General features: G+C 40.4%; 3 protein-coding genes across 3 annotated transcripts; 1 reads left to right on the top strand and 2 right to left on the bottom strand.

The window, feature by feature from the left end:
- Window positions 1-8,621: 8,621 nt before the first annotated feature.
- Window positions 8,622-10,417, bottom strand: LOC117139817. The gene is made up of 2 exons (XM_033302448.1): window positions 9,572-10,417; window positions 8,622-9,506 (listed from the first exon to the last, which is right to left on the bottom strand). The coding sequence occupies exon 1, from the start codon at window positions 10,319-10,321 to the stop codon at window positions 9,578-9,580; it is 744 nt and encodes a 247-aa protein (XP_033158339.1). The 5' UTR covers window positions 10,322-10,417; the 3' UTR covers window positions 8,622-9,506; window positions 9,572-9,577.
- Window positions 10,418-10,597: 180 nt separating this feature from the next.
- LOC117139815 (succinate--CoA ligase [GDP-forming] subunit beta, mitochondrial) lies at window positions 10,598-12,517 on the bottom strand. Its single transcript, XM_033302446.1, has 4 exons — window positions 12,325-12,517; window positions 12,097-12,226; window positions 11,916-12,015; window positions 10,598-11,689 (listed from the first exon to the last, which is right to left on the bottom strand). Exons 1-4 carry the CDS (start codon window positions 12,373-12,375, stop codon window positions 10,720-10,722), a joined length of 1,251 nt encoding a protein of 416 aa, XP_033158337.1. The 5' UTR covers window positions 12,376-12,517; the 3' UTR covers window positions 10,598-10,719.
- Window positions 12,518-12,631: 114 nt separating this feature from the next.
- Window positions 12,632-13,851, top strand: LOC117139816 (CAAX prenyl protease 2). Its single transcript, XM_033302447.1, has 2 exons — window positions 12,632-13,105; window positions 13,165-13,851. Exons 1-2 carry the CDS (start codon window positions 12,700-12,702, stop codon window positions 13,665-13,667), a joined length of 909 nt encoding a protein of 302 aa, XP_033158338.1. The 5' UTR covers window positions 12,632-12,699; the 3' UTR covers window positions 13,668-13,851.
- The last annotated feature ends 27 nt before the right edge of the window (window positions 13,852-13,878 follow it).

A 13,878-nucleotide genomic window follows, 5' to 3' on the forward strand; every position in this document is an offset into this window, starting at 1 on the left:
AACACACTCGACACAAAAAAAGACTGAAAATCGTACTTGAGAGCAGCTCCTAACCCATACAGATACCTGGCCTAAAGTGCGTGAGTGTTTGTGTGCGAGTGTGAGTGGAACGAGTTTGCTTTTTTCGCCGGATTCGTTAATTTATTTGGCCAAGCGCCGGAGAGATGAGCTCGAACTAAGCCACGGGTCGTATACTTGATATATTGATCACTCTCCTCGGCGATTCGAACTCTCTCGCTCGGAATTCTCTAGGATCTGCTTGCGTGTCTCAAGAATTTAAGTTCACTTTCAGGTTCTTGGGGTTCATTAATATTTAGAGATTGATTTTTTTTTCTTCGTCTTATTTATTCTCTTTTATGTTTTATTGTCTCGCGTGTTTGTTTGTTCAAAGAACGTTTTTTGTCTTTAATTGAAAATTCGAGTTTTTCGTGTTTATTTTGATTTAATTTTATCGTTAATCGAAGAGTGATATTTCAGATATACGTAGATATAGATAGATCGTCGTCTTTTTCTGGCTCCCGCCGTTGAGGTTTCATATATTTTGTTAAAAATTATTTAGATGGTTTATTGATTTAATTAAAGCTTTGCAAAAAACCAGGCGAGCTTGGATTTATTATGCTTGACGCACGATTTCCGCATATACTAATTTTCTTCCTGTGTATGCAAGGGGCATAATTAAAATACCTCTGCAGCTATTGATCACAAATGAGCCAGAATTTAGATGTTTCTAAATCCTGATATGAACTCACACAGTAGCTAAGCAATTAATCTATGAGCTCACGAACCCAATGTCAGATAGGATTACCAATCCATTTGCCATAATTCAGACACCTTTTCATTTAGTTGCGAAACACTTCCGTTTGATGATCCGCTTAGCTAGAATGTTTCTCAATATATTTTTTTTTTTTTGTTGCATTCATTTCTTAAAGAGTTGCTGACATTTAAAGCAAATTTTGCGGATTAAATGGCCCGACTGCCAGAAAAGGGGAAACAATTTCAGCTTAATACGAATACTCGGCTTGCTCTTGAATGCAGCAATTGACACAGAAAATAATCAGCTTCTTCGCTCTTGGACATTAAACAGGATGAAGTTAATGACAATGCTTAAGTCAAGGACAAAGCCCACCGAATGAAGACAATGTATGAGTATTTTCGACTATAAAAACAGAAATGAGTAAGGGAAGCAAGCTAAGTGGACAAAACAAAAGCTAAATACCCTTTAATCAAAACCTAAATAATGGAAATTAATTTAAACATAAGTAATTACTTAAAATTTGAATGAAAAATATCTTTGATTTTTTTATACAATTTATATTGATTAATAATTACTTTAAGCTTTGTTTTAAACCTTTAAGATACCCTACTTAAGGAAAGGGCAATCCAGTGAAATCCGAAATTGGCTCAGCATGCAACCATCCAACGCAGCTGGGTTTCGTTTTGTAAAATATGTCTACGTGGGCTTAGTAAAAGATTAAAAAATATACCTTTTAAGCAATTCGCCAACGGCAATGTTAAGCAAGGATGCATAATAAAACTTAATTCAATCGACTCACTAAAAAAAAACGCGAACAGTCAAATACTTAAATGCATTCTCAACATTCCATTTACATTACCTGCCACGAGTGATGACCTTGACATCGCTTAGTAAGCGGTTACTATATCTTTATCCTGCTAAGCCTTCAACATTCTCAAATCATTATTAAATTTTTTGCTTTAATTTTTTGTCAGCCGAAAAAATCGAGTTGACCGAAAAAAAGGAAAAACGAACTGAAATATTAAAAAACCGGGGCTTTTGTTTTGCTTTAATTTTATTTCATATGTAAATGCATTTTTGACAGAGTTTCATTGACAGTAAAATTATTAAACATAATTTCGCGATAAACCCAAAAAGCAACAAGTGGTTGAGGTAAAATTGAGGCTGTGAAAAGGGACAAAGAAATTGTACATATTTAAATTGAGATTAATCCAAATTTGAGACTCAGTGGAATTTAAATATATATATATTTTTTTTGCGAACTTTTAGCCCACACAAAATTAAATTTTTATGAGCACAACGAGTCACACAATAAATATTTTTTTTTTTGGAAATGACCTTTGAGAGAACAAAACCCCAAAACGAAAAACTTTTAGCTATCATCAGTCGCAAAACAAGTTATATTTTTGTTAATCAAATTCAAAAAGCCGGCGAAACTATCAAGAAATCGAACATATAAATAGAAATATACGATTTTAACAAGCCCAAGCCAAGTTCGATATGAAAAAAGGAACAAGAAATGAGCAAGTTTAACCTAAGATCAATATCTCATGCTAACAAAGAATCCGAGGCGAGTGAGCTACGCATTGGCCAACATTTTTGTGGTAGACAGAATGTGCACATGAAGCACCAAATTTAGAAAGCCTACCAAAAAAAACCAACTTGTTGCAGTCTCACCAACGAAATACCAAAAGTCAACGCCTCTGACTCAAGCCGATGAGATGAGATGAGATGAGATGAAATGAGATGGGGAATCGTTACCATAAATCGTTCAGTCGAATGGCTTGCTCCACTGCCAATGAGTCATGGGTGCGCAGGGCAAGTCCCTTGATCCCAGGTCCCCATGTTGCATGTTGCATTCGCCGACGACCTTCGCATCTCAGATATCAACGTGGATCCCCAACCAGCAGCTGCTTCCTCCTTCGGTTGCACGCATCGATGCTTATGTAACCGGAGTTGAATGACTCTTGCCATGTTGCCCTTGTGCAATCTGGGGCCCAAAAATAAATCAACTTCGGAATCCTGATCGCCCCTTCTCGATTGTTCTGCTCAAGCCGTTTCCGGGCAAGTCTACTGGACTTTAATTTCAATTTAATTGTAAAAACGAAGAACGCCCCTGTAATCCTTTAATTTCAGGATGCAGTTGAAAGGAAAAGTATTTTTTTTTTTGAGGGGGAGCAGCCTAAAGTGAAAGGCGAAACGCACTCGTGGATGCGTCACAGATGCTATGGCAAAGATACATTTACATCCGTTTGCAGTTTTCGCAGAATTTAATGACAGCTGGGAATTTATCCAGCCGAGCAGCTTGAGAATTATCTTGTAATTATTTCACGCAATTCTTTTGGAATTTCTGAAGAGCTGCTACGTATTTTTTTATTCAGTGACAAGTTGTTAATTTTAGGCTTGATTTCTGGTAGTTTCCATTTCTCGACCAACAAATTGTGTGTGATGTCATTCGAGGCGTTTCATTAAAAATGCATTAGTCAAATTTAAGATAATCAAAAGAATAGCAGGCCTAAGTTATGATTTTTGATAAAGTCAGGGGCGGATTAATAAGATTAGGTTAAACAAGTCTAGTCTCTTTAGTCACAGAAGCATCGGAAATCTTAGGAAATACTAAACATTTTTTTATTATTAAGTATAATAGCATATTAAACTAATATAATATATTATCTAGTTTTAGCTATAAAAAGGGAAAATTTTCAAATAAAAGAAATAGAGTAGCGCCCAAATGATATCTTAAATCCGCCCCTGTTCGCCGCATTGGTCATCGCACAATACGTGAGAAATTCACGAGAGTGAAAAAGAATTCGCGGCCAATTAAGATTTGAAATAATGCCAAGACAAATGACGACCGGGTCTGATGGAGTGACAGCCCGCAATTGTCTTAGGCATTTGGCCAGAAACATAATCCGCTTGGCCATCTTATCAATGATATCAGACACCAAGAACTTGTTTGGCCAAGGTAGAGTTTGTAGTAGCATCTGGTAACATATCAACAAATCATTTGCATACAAATTGTGGCCGAACACTGAGAGAACATTAAATCGCCATGTATCGGAGATAATTCGTGGAAGGGGCGACCTCTTCTTCAGCGGGTGGAGCAAAAACCTCAAGGTCGAACATGGTCAGACAAAACTGCCAACAAATTTCCTTCACCTTGTTGCAATCAATCAATACACTTGTGTGCCGTTGACTGTCAACACCAAGCGAAATTTATCCGCTGCCACCGATTGAATTTGAATTCTTACTTCCGTTCCGAGTGCCTGCAAAACTACAGATACACTTTGACCAACGCTTATGTGGGCTTATATTTCGAGCTAATATTTGCCTAAGCCGCGCATTGAAACTATAAATATTTATTAATTTATAAGCGAGGCATTTGTTTGAATTATGACACCAAATTAAGCTCACACGACACAAGCCGCAACTTTAAGTGGTCAAGACAAGACGAAACCTATAGGCCAAAAAACAGCTAAAAGATTCCTGAATTTAGATCCCACTATTTCAAGTGGCTGAACCTCTTAAAACACCTTTCAAACGCCTCACCTGCCCAGATTTGTTATCTCTTGTGATTTATCGAAAAATAATGCGTTGCAGACATATTTTCTGGCCAGGAAATACAAGCCCAAAATCGCTTTAAAAGGAATTAAAACTAAGCTAAAAAGAGCGCAAAATAAAACAGTGGCATTGAAGCTTCGCACAAATAAAAACAGCGATTAATATAAGCTAAAGTAAAGACAGTGGGCCCAAAAATTGATATATATGTATTTCCCAGCTCAGGTGTCACATTTTGATATTAATGGGTAGCAGAAGGCAAATATGCATAAAACAACAGCAAACATTTTACGATCTATTTGGAGGAGGGAAAACAGAAATTAGCATGCAAATAATTCAATTAGGTAACTTTGATCCATTCTCTGGTTCGTCATTAGCACACAAAGCTCACTTTAAATCAGATCATAAAAAAATCTTGCAAAATATACAAATTCGAGGGAGCAATCAAGAATCGCCAACCAAACAACTGAACTTTTACGATGGGCGGACCAGAAAACCACATTCTCTATATTTTTGTTGATTTTAATCGATGTTCGTTTGGTAGCTGGTTTTATTTGCAAAAATTGGCTGATTTGATTTGGCCAAAATGTGTGTGCATAAATTAGAATTCCAAATTTGTAGTTTAGTTTGAAGAACTTGAACTCGTTTTAGCTGCCATGGAGTGTTAATAGGACTTTTCTTTCAGATGCGAGACAAGTTTCTTATCTGAAAGTGTTATGAAATGTGTTTTGCATAGATTTGTTGGCATTGCCACCCCGCCTTTGTGCTTCCCCATAAACTGTCCATCTTCTCCAGCTTCGAAGCATCCAATCCAATGGCCATAAAGTCAGCACTATTTCGGTGACGCAAATGCAGGGCGTCCGGATTGGTCACTTGGTGATTTTTGGTCCGGGCCATTTGAATGATAATATCTGTGGCCGGCAGAATTATGGCCATCTAGATGATACTGGTTATGCTGTGATATAACATTCTATAATAACTAAGCATCGCATTAAGCCCAAAGCCCCCAAACTGTCTCAGACGCCTTGCCACGTTCGTCTATTCTGGGTGACTATGTGAAGTTCAAGGAACTGTCTGACACACGCCGCGTATACTTAATCTATAGAGGTGGTGTCACTTATGAGGCGAAAATTTAGATGGTTAGCTTAGCGGGTGGTCTATGAGATGCTAATGTCTTGTTTTTGGAATGGCAGTTGACCTGAAAAGGGGAGAATGAAACTTCCCACACGTGAGTGGCGAAATGGCAAATAAATTTTTCACAAATGCTAATCTGCTTAGAAATGCTTTCACTTTCAACGAAAGTATGCAGCAGCGAAGGAACGAAAAGAAATCAGCGTATTTGAAATTTCTATGGAAAGACTTTTACCTTCACTTCGGCAAGAACTTTCATTGAACATTAATGAATTCTATAAATATCCCTAGCAACATATAAATCAACCTTAAAGTGTGGGGCTTTTTTCAAGTCAAACATCATCGTTGCCTGTATAATCATATAAAAAAATACAAGTTATTTCATTTTATCTTTCCGCTTTCGTTTCGCTTCAAAGAACCTCTTTTTATATAAACCAGACAATCAGATTCATTCAACTCTATAAAGAAATGTTCCAACTTCTCGATTGCATATTCATGATGCAAACTTGCTTTTTTCGCACATCTCTTATGAAACTTTTATAAGCATGTTAATCTCGTTTAGGATAACCGAAACAGGAATTCAAATAAATTCCCCATTAATTAGCCACGTCAGCAGAAGTCACAGGCCAAAAAAGAAAATCTATCAAAATCCTGAGCATTTCAAACAGCCGCATTTGCGATCAGAGTACCAATAAAGGAAAGCTCTTAAAATTGATTAATTCCATTCGGCTGGAAAGGTTAATCCAGCAGAAGCCGTTCTAAACGCTTCAGACCATTTTGTGTAAAGTGGCATAAAGTTGTTCTATTTCGATTATAAAATAAAATCGACAAGTCCATAAACTTTTAATGAGCCCAGACCAAACCAAGCCCGACCTTCACGTCTCAATCAATATTTATTGATGACCAGCAGCCGCACTCCAACTTCGAAAAAAGAGTGGTTTTGAGGAAAGTTTGCGTGTGGCAAATAGTAATCAATCTAATGGCTTCGCTTATGCTTATTGATTATAAACAGTTTATTTTTGAGACCTTTGCGTAATCGCGGACCCCAACTCTCAGTTTCAATTTTATGTTTTCTAATCTTCCCGCAAAAAAAGACGAAATACAGCCGATAACTTTTAATTTCAATGTTTATAAGCGTTCATTGACGCTCGATTTGATTGAAAATATTATGCAAAATGTTTCTTTGTGGCCAAAGCGATGGCAATTAATCTTTGGCCATCGCCTAAGAACAGGTATGTTGCCTTTGTTAATGAAGCCTCGTCTTCAGATTCTGGTTCTTCTCATCGTGTTCCACTGTACGCTGTGATGGCAGCATTTTATGCAAATGGAAAATCTTGAAACCTCTTAAAACCAATTAAGCATCAATTTATTCTCCTTTAGTTAAATTCCTATTTTTTCCAATAAAATGTATTGAATTAATATATATTGGTTTTAAGTTATCCGTAGATATGAGCATTCGTGTATAAATTAGTTAAGCCGCAGTTCGTATAATTAGCGCTTTTTGTCCACGCCAAATTCCCATGAACATTTATAATTAGTCTGTCTCTAAATCACTTGTAATCAGAAAACTGCTCCCAACAGGGGATTTCGAAGCTGTCCGTCAATCAAATTCAAAACGCGAGGCAGAAGAGCCGTGATCGAGAAATCCGTGCGGCAAAAACTCGACAATTCTCACACAGTCAGTTGGTTTAAGCCGAAGTTCTTAATCCGTTCCGTGTAACGAGTGCAGTAAGCCGATTTGTTTGTCAATCTAACGGTGAGTGAGGTCACCAAAAAGTGAATGCCAAGCCTCCGCACTCTCGATTTGGTGGCCATAATAAAATCCGTAAATAAATTTGCGTTTAGCACATATTTCAGTGCAGTTTCCTCGACCAAGGCTATTCCAAGCGAGTCAGTCATGAGGCATCCGAGCATCCAAGCATCCGGTTTGAAGTGACTTGGATTATTCGCTAATCAGATCTGTAGCGAATGTGCGCGCCAATCCATCCATCAATCCGAACTATCTTCGAACAGATTTCACGCTTCAGCAAGTCCTCACAATCGCTTAAAAGATACATTTTTCTTTCTGTCTCTTACCTTCCCTGAATGTCATTGCCAAGTCGGGTTTTAAGATCGTGGGTGGGGTTTTTTTAAGATCAATATTTTTCACCACCTGCCTTGCTAATTATGCCTTTATAAGCCAGGCAAATTAATATATTTCAATTTGTTATGGTTACCATTTAAAAGACTTTTTAAGTGCTTGTGTCGATTGCTGACAAAATGGTCTAATAGTTTTGTGGGTTTTTGGAACGTTCGAAAGGCCGAAGCTTCGCACATTAAATATTTTACTCCATGAACCATTAATCAAGTATTTCGAAAAACTTAAGACTTGAAAGTAGCCTTGTCAAAGATATAAAGTTGAATATAATTCAATCAAAACCTCATATGTGCATATGCTATTCTAAATAGACTATGGTATCAAAGGTCACCACGAAATATGATGAACTATTACAATTTGTACGCATTATAAAGTCCAATGATATGCGTTAAGATAACCTTATTTCATCAATCATTAACAAATAACCCGACACAAAAAGGCAGCTTCGAAATCGCCGGGTTGACACATGGTGCAGCCCACAATCGGTTGGCATATCAGTTGTTACTGCAAACAAACTGATGCATATCCGACCAGTTGCCTCAACGGCAACAAAAGCTGACAGCGAAAAGTTTGTTCGGGTTTCCCAAAATGCAAACGCCATGGGAAAACTAACTCGAATGCACCAAGCTGACTGGCGAGGAGATTCATTGTTTCGGATCTCATTTTGGAGCCCAGCTGCCTTGAACCCGCTCTAAAGATGCATTCAGCTGTTGTATACAATAAAAACTTTATTATTCTTCGCTTTAGCTAAAAGTCATTTGTACATAAAAATGTTACACATATTATTGTATATGGGAGGGTAAAAGACGTATGTATTGCTTTAATACATTGCTAAATTCTCGGTTAAGAACATGCTACAAATACAAGTACAAGTGCAATGGACGGATTATTAATACAGACCTAATTGTTACCTTTAAAAGAAGGTAACTTGTGCGGAATATTCGAGTTCAAAAGGGAATGTTTTGTTCTTAAAACTAATGGGCGGAGTTTCGCTTACCTTGCTCTGGGTCACTTAATTAAGGCACTAGCTTAGCTGAAGTTTATGCAATTCAATGATCTCTATGGTTAGTCGCAGGTCAGTCGTTTCAGGTATGTTTATAACAACAATTTGTTTTCAGGCACTACGAACTACACCATAATAGTTCTATCTAATTAAGGCACGAGTGTAATATTTCGATGCTAGTTCCGACTAGCCTGCGACTTCTTCTAAAACAAAAAACGTACAGTTGCGGAGGGGGATGCTGTTGTGTCTGGGCGTTAATTGAGCGAAAATTGATATGCAAATACTGTAGAATACTCTACATGAACATGAGTCATATGTTTGAGCGTCTTCGTTTGATGTGCTTGGTTCAGGTTTTCATTCGGAAAAACATTCAGTCTTCTCTTGGAACTGATCTGGTCGATTGGATGGATGATTATAAGTACCAAAAACTGAAAGCTTGTGACTCGGTGCGGCCGTCAATTGCATAAACTTTTTAAATTAAAAACTACGAGTACAGTCGAACTTCTCTGAACTAAAATTAATTTGTTTATGTATGTTAGTGAGAAGCGATGAATATATGGCGAAAAATATTTTTTATCCAAAATAAATTTGGTCGTTAAAAATTTTAAAATATAACTTTTTAGTTTCTTGCTTATTTTCAGCGGTTGGAGAATTCTTTAAACCATTTAAACCAACATAAAACGAATGTTACCGACATGAACACTTTAACAAATGCCTATGCACATGGATGCCAATAAATTAAATAAAAAACCAAACATTAAAAACGTGCACTATCAGAAACTGTAAGTTAGAATGTTTCGCCTTAGAGAAGTTCGACTGTAATGTTTAGGGTGAGAATTCTTTGAGGGGACGGAATGTTTTTGTTTTGTTTTCCTCTTGGTTGGCTTGTGTTTTCCTTGGTGCAAGTGTGCCAGATGCCACGGCTAAAAAGAGACAATGCAAGAAGGTTAAGCGACCGACCTTGACTTGGATATAGTCAAGTACTTACCGTCGACTATCCGCGCACCAGCTCAAATCGCGTCTGAGATTCCTTGAACTGAATTCTCTTCTTGTGCTGCACGTGGGCTTCACTGAGGAACAAAGTAGACGCCACCAGGGTTAACACAGTACCCACACATGCCAGGATAAAGGACCAGCCAAACCAATTGTTCGCATGCTCCGGCATCCAGCCATTCCGGTTGCCAAATCCAGCGAATACGATCACTGCAATGGCCGCACTTACTCCAGCACCGAGAAGCACATATCCCAACGATTTAATGAGCGTAATAAAGTGCTTTTGATCCGGACCAGCGCACAGGATGAAGACCAGTACTCCGATGGCAGACACCAACATCCCGATGAAGGCCAAAGTGTAGAAGAACTGAGTGGCTATCATGAAGGCGGGCAATAGGAATCCACGGATCTCATCGTAGCCCGTGGTAAATGGGTCATACACCCAACGGCAGCCCACGAAGAACCTCCGCTGGCTGTCGTCGTTCACGTCCGGCAGCGATCGGAAGCAGTGCACCCACAGTCCCAGGCGATCCAGCTTGGCGCCCGTGATGCGGTAATCACTGACCAACCAACTGGGCGTTGCAAATGCAATCACGATGAAGGCAAAGGCGAACACGAAGACGCCAACGCCACAACTTCCGGATAGTGTGCGCCTCTTCATGTTCACGGTGTGGCTGTTTTGGGTGTGGCTGGTGGGCAGGTGCTCCTGGGAATCCTCGCGTGCGAAGTGGGATGGTTTTTGCATCCTTTGAGTGGGAAATTCTATTGGAATTTCGCTGGTTTCCTGGGGAAATGTTTGTTTGGTTTGCTGTTTGGGTGTGGACTGCAGTGTGACCGCCCTGGTAACACAGCAAAAAACCATGGGGCCACAAAACAAATACCAAATGAAACGGCGCCAATAAATACCAAAAAAAAATAATTTAAATTGTTAATTTTTTAAATTAAGAAATAAATGTTTTTTAACTTTAGTTAATTTTTTTCAGATGTTTAACATACTTCTAAAATCAAATAAATTTTTTTTAATAGAATATAACATATTTTGGTTATATTGTCGATAAAAACTTATATTTAAAAGGCCCAACCGTTGTAAATGCTAATGAGCGTCGTTTCGTTCTGGAAGACATGCTCTCCTCAATCATTCCCCTAATTAAGGGCAGCCACAGCCTTGTGGGCGGCATCATCCAAGTCACTGGCAGTCTGAATGAGCAGGCCCGAATTCTTCAGGATCTCGCGAGCCTGATTCACATTGGTGCCCTCCAGTCGCACGACCAGTGGAACATTCAGTTGCAGCTTCTTGGAAGCAGCCACAATGCCATTGGCAATGGTGGCACAATTGACAATCCCGCCAAAGACATTGACCAGGATTCCCTTGACTTTAGGGTCAGCTGTGAGGATCTCGAAGGCTTTGGCCACCTGATCCTCCTTGACGCCACCGCCGACGTCGAGGAAGTTAGCGGGCTCGCCTCCATTCAGTTTGATGATGTCCATGGTGGCCATGGCCAGGCCAGCACCATTTACCAAGCAGCCAATGTTGCCATCCATGGCGACGTAGTTCAGATTGTACTTGGCCGCCTCCACTTCCCGGGGATCGGATTCCTCCTCGGTTACGTCCATGGAGAAAATATCCTTCTGACGGAACTGGGCATTATCGTCAAAGTTTAGCTTGGCATCAACGGAGATGACTTCTCCCTTATCCGTCTCCGCCAGCGGGTTGATCTCGATCTGCACGGCATCCACAGCTTTGAAGAGAGTATAGAGTTTCTGAATTTCCTCGGCACAACGCTTCACAGAGTCTCCCTTGAACTCCAAGAACTTGGCCACCTCCAAGAGCGTCGACTCCGGAATGGGCTTGTCAATGTCTAGCGGAACAGTCTTAATTTTCTCAGGCGTTTCCTCGGCCACCGCCTCGATATCCATGCCACCGGCAGGCGAGGCAATCAACACGGGCCCATTGTGCTCGCGGTCCAGCAAGATGCAGAGATAGGTCTCGCGGGTAATGTTGATACTGCGTGCCACCATGACCTTGTTGACCAGAATTCCCGATTTGGGCGTTTGTTTTGTTATCAGTCGGTTTCCAATCATCTGCTGGGTAAGCGAGAGCACCTCGCTCTTGCTGCCGAAATGATAATAAATTATTAGTATAAGCTGGTCTTATCACTTGTGTTTTTAAGGTACACTCTGGCTTTCACAAACTTTTATCATTTTCAATATGGGCAGAATGATAAGATTAATCGTATATACAAATGATTTTGTAGAACATAAATAGAAAAGACTCTAATATTAATTTTTTTAGATAAAATTTGAATGTGAATAGCCGGAATAGGCCTAATCTATATTACTTGGTGGTGATATGGACGCCGCCTTTGAATCCGTTGTCGAAAGTTCCCTTGCCACGCCCACCGGCGAGAATTTGCGCCTTCACCACATATTCCGGGCACTCTGAAACACAGAAATGGAGCATTTAACATCAATTAGCCCAGGGATTACATAAACACCGGCATGGTCACGTCCTCCACTTACCAAAAGTCTTGACGACCTCGGCATCTGCCTTGGAGTTATCCAAGACCTTGAATTGCTGGATGGCCACTCCATACTTCTGGAGGAGATCCTTGCTCTGGAACTCCAGCAGATTCAGGTTGCGCACGGGAACCTAGCATCGAAAGATAAACAAAGCCAAGACAAAGGTCACTTCAACTTCTCTTTTTCAAGAGTTGGGACATATAGAGAGGAATGTGAGTGCGAGGAAACCTTATGAACGATGTGACGGGCTGTGGTGACTGCTCTCAGTAGGAACGACATCTCGGCTGCTCTGCGGTGGTAACTGAATACCTTGGCTAACTTGGTATAAATTTATTTTCGTAACTTTGTAACTTTGTCGGCAAATTTAGTTTAAAAACACAACCGAAAATCGCCGCCGTTCCACGATGCTTATCACTGCACAATGTGACCAAGAAGCACGACTACATCCCACGGTGATACAAATATACCAAGTTTCATTGCCATCTTGAACTAGTTCACACAAAGCAACGGTCGTACTTCTGCAGTCAGCTGAAAATCAGCTGTTATTGTGTACTTTTTTCTTCGGCTAATGGTCAGCGAAGAATGACGAATAGCACAAATTGAATGAAAAACCTGAGTGAGACGGTATCCGAAGTCACCATGCAAGAAAATGTAGTCCACGAATCATTGCCCCAGATCCCGGTGGCCACTTCGGTGACCTGTTGCTTCGTGCTGGCTGTTCTGTACGTTGGTAGCCTCTACATTTGGAGCACCAAACACAACCGGGATCATCCAACCACGGTTAAGAGAAGATTCGCCAGTGTGTCCATGGTGATGCTGGCAGCCCCGTTCTTCGTCTACTTCTTCTCATCGCCGGAGCTGCTCAGCCGGGTACCGTTTCCCAAGCTGCTCGGTCTGCGCTTGGAGGGATTGTGGCAGGCTGTTGTGATACCATACGCCCTGACGGTGCTGCTCTTCCTGGGACCCATCTTTGTCAACATGCAGAACGAGTCTGTGCGCTCCTACTTTGGTACTGATGAATACACCTCTGCCTTTCAGCCGCTTCTTACTGCTTGATTTGAATTGCAGATCTGGACTACTGGAAGGGATCATTTGGGAGCATCATCTGGGTGCGCAACCATGTGATGGCACCGCTGAGCGAGGAGTTCGTCTTCCGAGCCTGCATGATGCCCCTGATCCTGCAGAGCTTTTCGCCCCCAGTCGCCGTTTTCATAACGCCGCTTTTCTTCGGAGTGGCCCACTTGCATCACATAGCCGAACGCCTGAGCTTGGGCGTGAATTTGAGCAGTGCCCTATTGATTGGACTGTTCCAGTTCATCTACACCACGCTGTTTGGCTTCTATTCCGCCTTTCTATTTGCCCGTACAGGCCACGTGGTGGCTCCCATCTTGGTGCACGCGTTTTGCAACCACATGGGTCTGCCGGATCTGCAGGATCTGTGGCAGCAGGATCTCTGGCGACGAGTTGTGGCCATTGTTCTCTACTTAGCTGGATTTGTTGGATGGATATTCCTGGTACCACTGGCTACAGATCCTTCGATCTATGATAACACCCTGTACTGGAATGCATAATTAAATTAATTTGTATGTATCAACCGCTGCCATACGTCGGTTCATTTATGTGTACATAAATATTATTGCATGTATTATGTTTAGATGTAAATTGCATATCGATGCGAGCTAATGTGCACAAAAAAAAAGACTTCCGATGAAAAAGAAAAGAGAAAGTACAGTTATATGTATACATAGAAAGTCAGTTGTTCTGTTTTGTTTTTTCAAAATT

This window comes from Drosophila mauritiana, chromosome 3L (genome assembly GCF_004382145.1).
Source record: "Drosophila mauritiana strain mau12 chromosome 3L, ASM438214v1, whole genome shotgun sequence".
Lineage (NCBI taxonomy): Eukaryota > Metazoa > Arthropoda > Insecta > Diptera > Drosophilidae > Drosophila > Drosophila mauritiana.